Source organism: Tauraco erythrolophus, chromosome 5 (assembly GCF_009769465.1).
Source record: "Tauraco erythrolophus isolate bTauEry1 chromosome 5, bTauEry1.pri, whole genome shotgun sequence".
In the NCBI taxonomy this organism is placed as follows: domain Eukaryota; kingdom Metazoa; phylum Chordata; class Aves; order Musophagiformes; family Musophagidae; genus Tauraco; species Tauraco erythrolophus.
This window is the reverse complement of record NC_141469.1, coordinates 31,349,782-31,364,373: the sequence shown is the minus strand read 5'-3', so window position 1 is coordinate 31,364,373 and position 14,592 is coordinate 31,349,782. Positions and strand designations below refer to the sequence as shown.

The window sequence follows — 14,592 nt, the reverse complement described above, 5'->3', positions numbered from 1 at the left end:
TGCACATGAATTGGGAGCAATTAGAAGTATTTCTAGCATCAAAAATATAATTTTAATTTCATCTTTCAAGGAGGGCAGGACGTTAGTGATCATGTGTGGCAATTCTGATCCTGGTGTGCTACCAAGGGACTCAGTGCCGACATGAGACTGACGTACAAACACTCCCAACTCTCGTTTCTTTTCCTCTGGGGGACCTGCACACCATGCTGCTGGCCTTAATGTCATTGTTGGATGGGATTCCCTTCATCTCTGTTGCTTGAGATTGTTCTCATTCTCTGGTTCTGGGACCCATTACCAAAACTTAGCTGTCCCTGTTACTTAATGAATATCCCAGTCACTGAAACTGAGGCTAATACTCACAGGCTCCAAGCCTAGTGACCTTGTAAAGATTTTAAAATAAGGCAATGCAGCAACAGTGGGAGTGGGAGTGTATGAGGAAGTCTTCTCCATCCCTCTAACATCTACTGCTCAGGGCAGCCCCGATGCGGGATGCTCCATCTGGCAACTCGCACCCAAAACCAACATCTTCACTGCTGGGCAAGGGAGCCTCCACCTCCTTTTCTCTGTTCTGGGGTGGTGCCCAGAGAAAAGCCATTGTGCTCCACTTGCTAACGCCATGTGCAAAGGAAGAAAGCTGAAATCATTTCACTTATTTCCTTATTTCAACAAGAAAAAGAGAAAAGCTTCGGCTCAAATCAAACCAAAAAGTTGACTTATTCACACAGACCTTTAACAGCATAGCACCCGGCTTTCCACATCGCAACCACAACCACCTCTGAGTGTCACCCCCTCCTCTCCCTGGGACCTTCAGAAATCCTGGGGGGAAAAGATCAACATAGTTTTGGCTTTCAGAAAGGACTGGGGTCCTGGTCCGTCCTCTCCTGCACCAGACTGTGCTGTTAATAATCACAGTCCCCGAGCTGTGCATAACCTCTGCCACACTGTAAGAGAGCAAACAAATCCTTCTACAAACCACCCTCCCCTTTCCCAGGGGCAGCGAGGCTGGTAAAAACACAGCTGCCAAAGGCTGGTTGGTGGGCAGCTGGGATCCAGCAAACACAGATTTGGTGCTGCTGTGCTTTAGTAGATAATCCTGGGACAGAAATACATGCCTTCACCCAAATGTTTACTCCTCCTCACTCCTCTCACCTCCCACGCTCCCCCAGTGCCTCTAGCAACTCTCCTGGCTTCCCTCACCCGTGAGCTCATAGCTCTGGAGTTTTCTGCACTGATTTCCTTTCTCTTCTCTCCAGGGACTGAAACTGTTCTCTAATGTATCATGTTAGTTTTTTTATCTCACTCCTTCACCACCCTCATTCCTCACTGACATGCTGGCTGTGGATGTCCCACCTTGGACCACAGCCTTGCCAGCAGCCTCCACTGCCTCCCCAGCACACGGTGGCAGAGTGAACATTCTCCTTCCATGCATGAGCTGGTCTCATTGCATTATCAGGTCTTCCTCTCCCCTCTGCCTTCTGCAGGGCTTGGGGCATTCTTTCCACAGCTCTGCAGATCTTCATGCTACCACCACAGCTTCTCATGGAGATGGATCTGCCCCTGGACTCCTGGATTTTCTCCCATGGTTCCTCCAGTTGGCCTTGGCATGTTTTCATTCAACATCGCTCTTCACCAAACCCCACATCCTAGTGCTTATCTGCCACTTCCACCCCTTATCTCACTGCTGCCCCTCAGACGTGGCCTCCTTAGTCTTGCTTTCTACCAGCATCTTCTCTTCCCACACCGCTGAGTCAGTGCTCAGAGCTATACCCACCTTCAGCTAAAAGTATGAGACCTTATGAGTCGCTCCCCAGTCAGAGGGTTGTTGTATTCATCACCCTTCCCCAGCTCAGAGCTTCACAGCTGTCCCTCATCACCTGCCACTAGCACAAGACCCTCAACCCTGCAGCTCCCAGGAGGTACAGCCTTTTAAATGAGCTCTCTGCAGCAGCAGCAGCAGACGACACCTGGGGCAGCCCCTCCCCTGGTTTGAGCCCTCCTAGGAAGACTCTCCCCATTTTTCTATACTTTCCCTGTGACTGTAGCCCTGTTTCATCCATTCCCACACCAGTCTTTTCTGCTAAAATCTACTTTCCCAAAGAGTCATATAAAATACTGGTCAGGCTGCAACTTTGCGAGCATGACCTCCTGGATACTTTTTCCCATTGGCATGGGTGGCTTTGCCTTGGCAGGATGCAGTATTAGACAATATTCTCCCTGCGATTTTTCTCTTTTCAGTTGATCACCTTTGTGTGCACTGATTTTGTAACGGCTTCGTGTCTTCTTCTCTGTGAAATCACATTTTTAGCTGGATTCAACCACTGCAGTTGCAGGGATCTATTTAAGAAGCCTTTACCTTCAGCTGTGCTTACAAATGCGTCTTTCATACACCCAAAAAACTTTAGTTCTGACCTGAAAAATCAAATCATACAAAAGTTGCAATGGAAGAGCTGGGGTTGAGCTGCAGGAAGAAAACCAGACTGTGATTTTATACCCTTAATCACACGAATATGTGAGTGATTTAAGCCTTTGCTACAAGCTACAATATGCGGAACCTTTGTTTATATACCCCAGACGTGCATATAGTTGCAAAAATTAGCCAAGATTTTAGAAGTCCAAGAGGATACTTAGTTCTCTTCATACGCTCAGATGTCATGACATACCTAAAATATGATGCCTGCAATGTCTAGGGTGTGTTTGCATGAAGACACTGTTCCTCCTGCTGTATATGAATAAGAGTGGAAAGCAGGTAACCGCATTTTTCAAGGACTTTGATATAAACCTTTGTCGATAACCCTGGCTGAAACAGTGGGCCCATCTACAGAGGCGTATGAATTTTTTTTAGCCTTGTACTCGCTGAAAACTGACAAGAAGAGGTGTAGAGGCACCCACCTTCCACCGATGCCAACCCATTTAGGTAACTTCAGCACAGGCTGATTTGCAATTGTTAGGCACATACATTTTTAGCTGTGCTCAAATTCCTGCTATTCCACCCACTTTCTTCATTAGCATATTAGACGCCCCCGTGGCATACTTTAAAATGGTCTATAAGTCAGGCATGTGTGAGGGAAGGTGGCTCCACTGCGGCTGAAGGCAGCCGAAGTCTTCCCTTCCAAAGTGGGAAAGAGCTCTAATGGGGAAGACACAGCCCCCCGGGACAGCGGCCAGCCCCACTGCCTGCCTCGACTTCAGGGTTGTTTCCCACGGCAGGGTGGACAGCAGAGTTCACAAATAGCACTCTAATTATTCTGATTGCAGCCCTAATAATATCCTGTATAGAAACCTGTATATATAGAGACACGTATATATTTTCCATATATATTTTTTTCCGTATATATATATATATGGATGGAAACTAGATCTCTTATTAAACACCCACTTTCTCATATGCCAAGGGTTGAAGTGCCAAGTGACACTCATCAATCAGCCTTTTGGCTATGGTGACCAAGGGAAGCCACACAATGAGGTGCCCTCTGCTAAACCTGCACCCTGCATGGGGACCGGTGTCACCTCACTTGGTGTCACCGTGGCAGCTGCCCAGGGCCAGTGAGGCTGCCTGGGCTCTGGATTTTGCCGTGTCATCATAAGGATACTCACCTTAGATGTATCAATCTGTATTTTCCACCTGTTAATCTAGCACAGTGTCTGCCTAGGCTTTCCCGGGGGTTTTTGAATTACTAATCTGGTGGCAAACCTCTAAGGGACTGTCCCCAGAGGGTATTTCTAAAAATATCATGGGGAAGTGCTGTTCCAGTCATGCAGCCAGCTGCTCAGGACAGCGACAAATTGCAATTTCTTTCTCCATCAGACGCAAATCTTCCTTAGCCCTTTCCCCCTCCTGCCACTCCCTCCCACTGCCTTTCTCCCCCAGCTTCTCCCCTCACTCTCTCTGCTGCCGAGCTCATTCCTACACAGGATCCCAACCCTTGGACCTCAGTCCTGCGCCTCGGGTTGCATTCGGGAGAGCTTGTAAAGTAATGGGTAGGCAGAGGGATAAGCTTGCCTCTAGTGTGGAGGACGTGGGTGCCCCTCAAGCAGGGCTCCTCTCTCACTATACACAGAATCCCGCTAGTCATGGCTCTCTCTTCTCTACTGCCTCCCTCTGCTCTCACCTGTCCGTGGTCTCATCTTGTTGGAGACTGCTGCACAGTTTTTTCACCAAATCAATAGGGATTCTGTCCTTGACCAAAACCTAAAGGCCCTTTTGCCATAATCCCAAAAGTAAGGCAGGCAGAGACGTACCAGGAAGAAACTGAGGTCCCTCCTGATGAGCAGCCCTCTCCTCACTGCACAAATCCTGACTTCAAAAGTGATTTGTGAACCGCTCGCTGTCTCACTGCTGGCCTAAGAAGTGGCTTAGGGTAAAGACTTAACAACCTGGCCAATATCCCCGCTGTATTTCCTTCTCTCTCCTTTTTTCCCTCATTTCCCTGTATCTCCAGTGCCACTCCTTGTAATTGCTGCAGAAATGTAATTGCTGCTCTGTGTAATTGCTGCAGAAACAATCTGAGCTGTCATTGTTCACGCATCAGGAGAAACTGGCAGATCAGAGTCACCCCACCTAGCTTCAGGGACCTGCTGCATATGTATTTACATCTGAGGTGGGTATCAAGGCTCCCAGTGTAAGCAACAGAGAGTTAGAAAATGGAGGAGGGTGAAATTTAAGGTGAAAGTCACCTGTCCCAAAGTATGTTTCAACTGAAGGATAAAACAAATAAATACTTATATCCATGGACAGTGTTAAACAAATCATTCTTTACATCCATGGACAGTATTAACTATATCTCTTACACATATATAAACTAACAACTGTGTTTAAGATACACAGGCAGCTTTGGAGTACACACCTAAAGTTAGGCACGAAGATACCAGCCAGGATCACCTAAAAGAAAAATCATGACTTGCAGATCAGCTCTGTTAAGTCTATTTTGAATTAAACTGGACTTTCTTTTGCTCACTGAAGGCCAAATCCAGTTAACTATGCAGTTGTCTACCAAGGAAAACTACATCTTACGGCACTGCAGAGTGAATCCTTTCGTGATATAAGATAACATCATTGCAACGAATGGCATCATAATCTCATACCTCTGTATCTGTCCCTTTCCCACAAGAGTGTAAAACAAACTGGCAAGGTGCAATGGGATGACCAGCGTTCTCGAGGAAACTGAGGTGGTGCAGGACCAATGGCCCATGCTTAGCCATCCAGCACCTTCCAAGAGGAAGATGAACATCTGCCTGTTTCTGCTTTCACGCTCTCACCAGGGAGTGAAGTTTTGTGGCGTGTGTTATTCTGGATTGTCTAACACACACATTTTTCTCAGTGCTCAAATGAGCAAGGACAAGATCAAAGATATGTGCCCACCATCACCAGTTATCTCCTGGTTGCAAACAAGTTTCAGCTAACTGCTTTGCATACAGAGGGCTGATCTCAGCCAGGCATTGCTTCATCCTGGCCGTAGTATTGACTGGAAACTCTAAAAGTGTAGAAGAAGTTATTGATATTTGAATTCATGTTATTGGTATACTAGCAAATACAATTACTGAAAAGGATGCTTGTGCAAGTCTATAAATGAGGGAGAACAATAATTAAAGGGTAGCTTCCTCTCATCACATGGTTTCATCTTTCCAAGAAAGACCCAGATCATTAAGCAAGACCCCCATTTACCTCTTGCAGGAATGGGAAGAGGCATTAGATTCATTTTTGTGCCCTGATTTAAGATTATGCCACTCCAAGAGGACTAGCTTTAACTAGATGGACTTCTAGCTGGCCTTTCATTTCTTTATCAGCCTGCTCTGGAATGGAGACTCGAAGCTGTACAATAACTAAGTTATACACTATTTCGAGATTGTAAGCAGATCTTTGCAGGCAGAGAATGCAAACGAAGTATGTCCTGGCAAAGCAGACATAAGGTATTTAAGCTTCGCAGGTCTGAAGTTCAGGGCCTTCTCCAGTGTGGTTACAATACTCGCCCTGCGGCTTGATGCAGGCTGGGGGCTCTCAGAAATGCTCTAGCAGCTTTGCAGCTGTGTGTACATGCTGGGGTGGGATTCAGCCCCACCACTGGAAACTGGTACGAGATTATCCTGGGGAGCGACACTGTGACAGCATGGACTAGGAAGAGTAGCGTTTCATCCCATTCCCATCAGTCGTTGTTTTCTACTATTGGTACTCAAACTTCCGTACACCCCCGTGCTCTGGCACGGCGCGTTCATAGCACGAACGAAGAGGATGGTGGATGAGAAGGGAACGGTTTAAGGACCGTTATGTCACTCGTTCAGGTTACTGTACATAGACACCGAGCCACTGGGCTCCCCATTTTGTTCCACTCTTGCTCTGTGGCAGATAGAGCATTCGTGCACTGCAGCAGCGCCTGAGGCAAGGGCAGAGCAGTTCTGATGCATTTGTCCACTCAGAAATGGCAGAGCTGGACAACCCACCAAGACTACACCTAGGGGAAACCAGAGGAGGATTACACTGTACCTGGAAAACATTTGGCTACTGCCTCACCTCAGGTCTGCAATTCCTTTGTGTTGCTAGAATAGAGCAAAAGGAATTAATTAAAGGCTAAAAACCTAACCCACTATTATTAAATTCCAGAGGATGAGCTATTTTTAAGGTATATAAATATTTGGCAGAAATTCTTAACAATCCTCTTTTAAATGAATTTCTTCATGTCAGCTAGGTTTAAGAAGACATCTTTGCAAAATCTAATAAAATGCAGGCTAGTTTCACGTTGTCTCATACTTCCATTGAAGCTGTGAAGTTCAAGTGGCAGCAGGTCCCAGAATAACCGAAAAAAAACTTATTCACATCTTTTCCTTACATTGAAATTAGATATCAATGAAACACTATCAGTGCCAGCGACATAAATTATTTACTTACTACATACACAATTAACATTTTAAATGAGTTTGACACACTTTAGACTCTATACACATTATTGTGCGGTACAGGATTTCTCAATACTTTGGGGCAACAAGGCATGAGAAATAAATCCAATGTGCATTTTCATATCAGAAAGTCATTACATAGACGTTTAAAGACAAAACCACAAATAAAACAAGAATACAAATCAAATTCTGTACAACAACATTTTAGACTGTACAACAGAATGATCGCTTGGGATGAAAAAATATAAACAATTTTCTTTCCTTGTCTTCCACACAAACAATTCAGAAAACATGTTGGTTCATGTGTAACAAACTGGATTTACTAACCTTTTGAGTAATGCAGGCGAGATTTACAGACACCTGATCATCCAGCGCTTCTCAACAGATAAAGGTCTTCAGAAAAAAATCAAGAGCAAGCTGGCTTACAGTGACAGTAGGTCTACAGCAAGGAAATACTTCAGTAAGATCAATGAAAGCTTTTCCTGTGTTTTAATTGGCATTGGATTAGGGTTCACAAATGTCCCGATTGTTCAGTACTCTATGATGTTAAGCATGGGATGCTGTTCCAAGAGCACAGGCAGAGAGAAGTGCTTGGATGTGCCACTTGTTTTTGCTGGAGGGTAAACACCTACACTCTCTTCAGAGCAACACTGTTGTCACAAGGGTTTGTTACATTCCCTCAAAGCTTGGAAATCTGCCTGTTGATACGGAAAATATGGCTGTTTCTAAACCCAACACAATAAGCTGTGGTTAGGAGAGTTGGAGCGGTGCCTTAGACCTGCCACAGTTTTGGCTTCTCACACCTGTTGATAAGGACCTGCCGTTGGGCCGTGGCCTTCATCTAACTGAGCCTTTGGAAACTTTTCAGCAGCTTTGAGAAATTGTGAAGAGATGCCTCTGGGCGTTTGCATCACAGACACTACGGTGCACTACCGCACACTCGTCCGATCTCCCAGCTACCGAGTACCTTAGAAGAGATCATTTTAAATGACAATGTCCACTCTCAATACTGCGTTGGTGAGGTCTGGGATGAGCAAGAGCATCACGACTGAGAAACAAGCTACTGGCAAAGATTTCAGTTTTGTGGTGAAAATCAGGTTACTTCCAAAAAATCAAAAGAAGCCCATAAGTCCTGATTATCTCTGCTGCAATGAGGTAAGGAGGCTACTGGTCGAGCCACGTCTTTTAACAGTTTTCTGTTAAGAATAGTAAATTCCAACATCAGAAGAGAAGGAGGAATAAACCAACGCACTCTACTGCAAAGGCAAGAAAAAAGGCCAAAACTTCCAGGCGGAGAAGTAGAGCACGAAGGACCCAGCATCCTTGAAAGACATTAAATAGCCCCCAGAAGACTTTCAGGGGCATGAGAAAGGACACGGTACAGCTAGGTACTGGCTCCTTCCCACAGAGCAGTAAATCTCTTGCAAAGTCTCTTTGCAAAGCCTGTTTATGTTCCTTCAAAGTCCACCGGTTATTTGTCATGCCGTCCCCCAGAGCTAAATCGTGCAGTGGTTTATTTCGCATGTGGGTTATATCACAAATCTGTTGACAAGGCACACTGCTGTAGTAATCCTAAGGGCAAGTCCCTTTGCAAGTTTGCCTATATGTATATTTTTTCTTCTTCACAGAGACTTTAAAACAGAAAAACAACAAAACTGTGACCGTTGCGGAGCCTACAAGGATGAAACCACTACTGTTTGAAAATCAAATACCATGACAACAAGCGAAATATGAGAGAAATAGTATATTAAATAAGATTTAGAATGCTGCAGGATTTTCTAAGTGTTGGGGTTTTTTTATATAACTAGTTGTTACAGTTTCAGGTTTGAGTACGGATGTAGGTGAGTGGATCTCCCTCTTCCAGATAGGATGAGGAGACTGAATTCTCCTTTTATTTCTTATCATGGAATTAAGGATACGTAAGAGTAACTCTCTGTAGAAGCAGAGTTTCAACAGAGGAAAACTAGGAAAAGTAAAAGAGAAATAAAGCCACATAAAATCTGATTATATCTAGGAACTAGCTGGCAAGATAAAGGATTAAGCTATCAAGCAGTGCTTCAATTGGGTTGCTTTTTTAATTGCAAGTAGATTTCATTAGTAGTGGAAATCACAGTATAATGAGGCAACTTAAAATCATATTATAAGGTTGAAGTCACACAGTAATTAAAACTGGACAATATCCTTAGTAAAATCTTGGAAAACAGACACAGGCTGTCCATATTCATTTTTATTAACTCCATGATCTGTGACAACCGATTCCAGCAGGTTTAGCTTTAATATTCTGCCAGATATTGAATAGGACAGCTAATATCATTAATTCTTTCTAAGTCTAAGGAATGAATTTCCACGAGTCCTAGCTGAGAAGTCATTCTTTTAAACAATATGACAATAACTGGCATAACAGTGCAGCGTGGGGAGGAACAGTTTTTCCCATCTCCATTTGTTTACAGGATCTCCAGGTTTTGTGCCAAGATTTTTCCCTGTGTTAGAGAAAACTCTGTTCTTTCACAACTTTTGTTTTCCTGCATACAATTTGACTCTCCCATGCTGCCAAATTCCCTTTGAATTTCTGATAGAGTCAAATCCAGTTTGCTGCACTCAGAATTTAAGAACAGTGGTTTTGTTTGCTTTTTTTTCTGAGCACAGCAGCTTACGGAAAGAAAACAGGAGAAGGTGAAGAACCAGCTCTTTAATTTGAACCTGGCTTCTACTGGCTTCATCTGACGGTCCCTAATTCTTGTATTATAAAAGAGTGTGAATAGTCAGTCTCCATGTACCCTTTCCACGGCACTCAAGGTTTCTCAGACTGTATTACATCTCCCCTCAGCCACCTCTTTTTCCAGCTGAAGAATCCTGTCTTGCTCATTAAAAGTCACTTCAGCCCGCTTGCACAATGTGAGATAACTAAACGTGTTTCATCTAAAACACTGATCAGAGATTAATAAAGACTGTAACGACTGTATTTGAATCTCAAAGTTTTTTACCTGTAGGATGTTAGGATTTTATTTTCCAAGACACACAAAAAGTGCAAAGCGCATCGCAAGTCACAAAGCCCTCTCTTACGTTTGACTGGTGTAATGTCAGTCTTGATTAGAATAAAGCTATTAATTTTCCAGAAGATAGGAAAAAATTGCGGCCATTTATCTGTGCAAAGAAATATCCGCTCGTGGGCAATTATTAGCAAAATACTACCAAAAAAATAAAAAAAAAAAAAAAGGAAAAACGCTTTAAAAATACGTAGATATTTAAATACTCTCACATCCTTGTGCTCTCACTATTTTGTTATGTTGTGTCCCACACGTATGATATATACTACAATATGGAACAACATATCCCATGGAACAAAATGAGCAAAGAGTAGAAAAGCTTTCCCTCTTTATCCTTAGCACAGGTCAAGTCAGCCTGCACACACTATGCTATGGCCGTACTTTCACAGCACAGTCCGTTACAGCATGGTGACCACTTCCATCACTCTCCAAGCCTGTTCACCCACTCCTAGTTCCGATCTCAGCTGCTGCCTGTTGTGTTTCCCCGAGTCTCTAATATCGTTACACCACTGTGATTTCAGCACAACTCTCAAATTGGTTTTAATATTGAAAGTTTAAAAAAAACCATCTGTTTCATAGGATACATCCTCATTCAGTCACAGACTGAGTTGGGCCTAATGTTAACAGGGGTTTTCCTTGATATCAAGAGCAATATCACTTAGCAGCAGAAAAGAATTAAAGTATTAAAGCTAATGGGTGCTGTGTCCATTCATATCACTGGAGTATTGGATGTATAACTCTTAAGCTTTAGGAATCTTACTTTATTGTTATAAAACCTTACGTACCTCTTTCTCATCTTACAGATTTGAGTTTAAGAAACTGAGTGACTGCCTCCAGTATTCTCTGCTATTCAGAAAATTTACCATTCTTGGTAGGCTTTAGGAGCGAAGAAAGAGAAGTTAATGAACAATTACTGTAATGCTTTAGTCTTACTGCCTAGTGCAGCCTAGGAGCTATGCAATATGGCATTTTGAGGATCACAATAATTTCAAGGCAGTAAGCCACCAGAAAGTCTCAACATATGCACTCAATACTGTTTCACATCGATGAGCAGAGGTCCAAGGCTCTCATTCCTTCATGTACTCTTTTGCTTGCCCACACTCATAACCTCTCCTGAAGAAATGGGAAAGGAGGAAAAGAAGCCAGTGGCAAAAGCAACATGTTCAGTATTCTTAAGTATCTTTTCTTTCTCAAAACTCCTCCCAAGGCTAGAAGATTAACTGAAAATAGAATCAATGACAAGAAGAATGAGGGGCACTTAACCACTTATTGAAAGAGCAATATAAAAAATGCCCAAAGCTAAAAGATATTAAGAGCAGTGATGAGTAGGGACCTGGACGACCCTCCCAGCACTGCGTAATTAGTATATACATTTCTGGTATGGAAACATCACCAGTGTTGGCTACAGGAGCAGCTATTATTCCCAGCACAGGAAATTCACAGCTTTTTTTTTTTTTTTTTTTTTTTTCCTTCTTACTGCTTGTATAACAACGGTCTTATTGCATATATCCATCCAGGCAGCCCGTTAGACATGACTGAATTCCACTTAGACCTCTTCCCAAATACTGCGAGACAGATAGGAAGAAACTAAATAAATATTCCTAACCTTTTTACACCAGTAACTGGTTTTACTTCCACTTCAAAAGTCTACCAATACACAGGGAATCCTGCAGACCAGAAAAAAGCATTAGAAGATTAAAGTGAAAGTACCTTAAATAAAAAGTTTGGATAGGGGAATTTAAAGTGAGTTTGTCTTTATTAAAGACAAGAAGGGTAGAGGTGGAAATAATAATTTTAATTTCACTGTGCAATGGAATCATCCCAGGGAAAATTATATAGAAATGGTAAGAGAACAAAACCAAGTAGCTCAATACTTTAATTGAAATACTGTTTTTTTCACTCTACAGGTTTTAACTCATATTAGAAGAGACAATCTGACCTCACTGAAGGCAATGGGTACTGAAAACAACTTATAACTTGCAGAAACGTGTCTCTTAGGGATATCTCCCTTGCTGCTCATGCCAAGCAAAAATACCAGAACCCTTAATTAAAAACAGAGATTTAAACAAAAGTAGCTTTATACTGATTCTCAGTGCCCTTAGTCTTCTCGCTCTTGACAGTAATCAGAGATGGAAGGTCTGATGTCCTATAAACTCCAGTCCTCATCCTCCCTTGGCAAGCTCTCAGTTCAGAGATGTAACCTTCAAAGCTGAGGTTCCCTTCTGAATCACCACAAGAGCGTGTGCCAGTGTCTTCCAGTTTGACTCCATCCACATCGATTATCTTTTTTACAGGGAGCTCCGTACCGGGGTTTACTCTCGCACCAGGAGGATTAAAGCTTCTGCGGGTCTTCGCTTTGTGAGAGGTCTGCTCACAAGAGTTTCCTGAAGTCCCTTGTGAATCTTTTTTCTTTCTGTGGTTTGCACCTATCAGAAGAATTAAAAACGAAAAACACAGAATAGGAGAGTTACATATCTCCTGGCTTTAGCAGGTTTCAAAATTGCAACCTCCTCTGAGGTCCTAACGGTAGATGGTCAGCTGGGATATTCCTCCACCCCATATAGGAGACTTGAGGTACCAAGTAGGTAACTAAACAGTAGATCTCAAAGATACATGTAAAATGTTAATATGTATCTGTCTTAAATCAGCATTTTTCAGAGTTTTTAAAAAGACTCCATTAAAAATAACTACTTAGTATAAATTTGGACACCTCCAGAACAAAAACTCCCACACCAGCAAACCCAAAGGTGAAGGAGGAGAATATAGAGCTGCCACTGGGGCAGAACGGGAGATGTTCCTTGACTTGAACTGGCCTCCAGTACCAGATCCCTGCTGAGATATTATTTTTACTTGGCTAGTGACTAATCCTTCTTTAGCAGACTAAGAAAGGATGATTTGAAGTTGCTCCGTCCTGAACTGCAACCAAGCAATTATGGGTCATGGTTTACAGGATAAGAAGAAAAGAAATAACTTAATCTGCTGAAGGGCTTTAAACATTCAAGAAACACCTGAGTTATGTGTGATTTTTTTTTAACCTTGAAGTTTCTCTTTGGTACAGTGCTTCTAAAATCACAACTGTTAGGATTTGGGCTTATTCTCTAGAACTAGTCATACGAAGTCATTACTATCCCAAGTTAACCCTAGATTAAAACCTCGAGTTCCCCAAAATCTAGTTTTGTGTTAGGTGTGACATTACAAACTGCTAGGCATTTGTTAAAGCAGATGCAGGTGAAGCTGCTTTGCCTCTTTCAACAGGCAACAGAAGCAACAGAAAGGCAAGGATGAAGAATGATTTCATGATTTGCACCATGGTTATCAACATGATTGCTGTAGTTGAGGTGCCCCCACCGTAATGATATAAAAAGGGGTAAAACTTGCAGGGAGAGAGAACTGCTTTTATTAGACCAACTGATATCCAATAAAAAAAAAATAGAAAAGGGCTTCCATTTCACATTTAATTTCTTTTTTCTATGTATACCAGCTGATCTTTTAAAAGGTACCATCTTGTGCAATATGTCTTACCTAAACCATTTTTAAACTTTTTGCCACTGTACACACGAGTGTCTGACTAGCACATTTAGCCACACAAATCCCATGAGACTTGTGTGGTTAAATCCCATAACTGGCTTTGAAACCTTTTATTTGTGTTTGTTCCATAAAATGATGTGTACAGTGTTTATCGCAAGAAAAATAACTTTCAATGTATAATCATTGCAATCAAGAACTTTTTGATATGAAGAAAGGGAGAACTGCAAATGAAGAGGACAAAAAGAGCAATTTCATACTGTTTCAATCAAATCACTCCAAGGTCTTCTCAAGGGTTAAAGCTTTCTATTTAATGAAAATAAGTCAAAATTCTAAGTAGTGCAATATTATTTTAGTGCTTTAGCTACAGCGTAGCCCCACCTTAATAATGTGAGTATTCCACATGAGTAATGCTCGTCTTTTATCACATCCCAAGGAATTAGATCAAACTCCAAACAAATCAGCTGAGCAATAGCAGAGAGAAGGCAGAAGGCTTTCTCAGCCCTGCTAGCCCAGCACGACTCCAGCCTACTAAATTACAGCAAACACTTAATGGGGCTATATTACACTTTGTGTTTACATCTTCCTACTGCAGTCAAACATTGGCTTAATTTTAACTGCTGTTTGCATGGCTGTGGTGTAAAATGCTATTCTTCTATTCTAAAATGCTTATCTTAACATGAATATACTGAATTGTACTCTTGATCCTTTTAATCTGCTATTCTACGCCCTTTGAGGAAGATCTCTGATTCTCCTTTCACATTGGTTTAAGAGAGTTATTAACTTCTAAAAAGCCATACTAACAATAAATTACACCAAATAGTTTGCATTGACAGAGCATGAGCCATCCAGTTATCCTAGTATTGAGGATACATCCTGCTACTAAACGTAAAGAACGAACTTTGACAGTGGTGTAAGGTCTCATAGCTCTGTTAACTTGAACTAAGCCGAAACACTTTCCACAGTGGGAAGCCACAGCCTGCATTAACAGGGTACAACTGATGAAAGAGCTGGAAACTCCTACTGAGGAACACTATGGAAGGTGGAAGTATTGCTGTATTTATTTGGTTGCTAAGTTTCTCTGCAGCTAAATATAAGAAATGCCATTAAGTCTTGGAATGATAGTGTCACT

General features: G+C 42.3%; 1 protein-coding gene across 1 annotated transcript in view; it reads right to left on the bottom strand.

Annotated features, from left to right (window-relative positions):
• Nucleotides 1-11,996: 11,996 nt before the first annotated feature.
• The window catches only part of RGS12 (regulator of G protein signaling 12), an 80,144-nt gene continuing 77,548 nt past the window's right edge, over nt 11,997-14,592 (bottom strand). The window contains exon 17 of the mRNA XM_009985601.2: nt 11,997-12,361. Within this exon, the coding sequence (XP_009983903.2) occupies nt 11,997-12,361 (365 nt within the window). The remainder of the gene's footprint in view (nt 12,362-14,592) is intronic.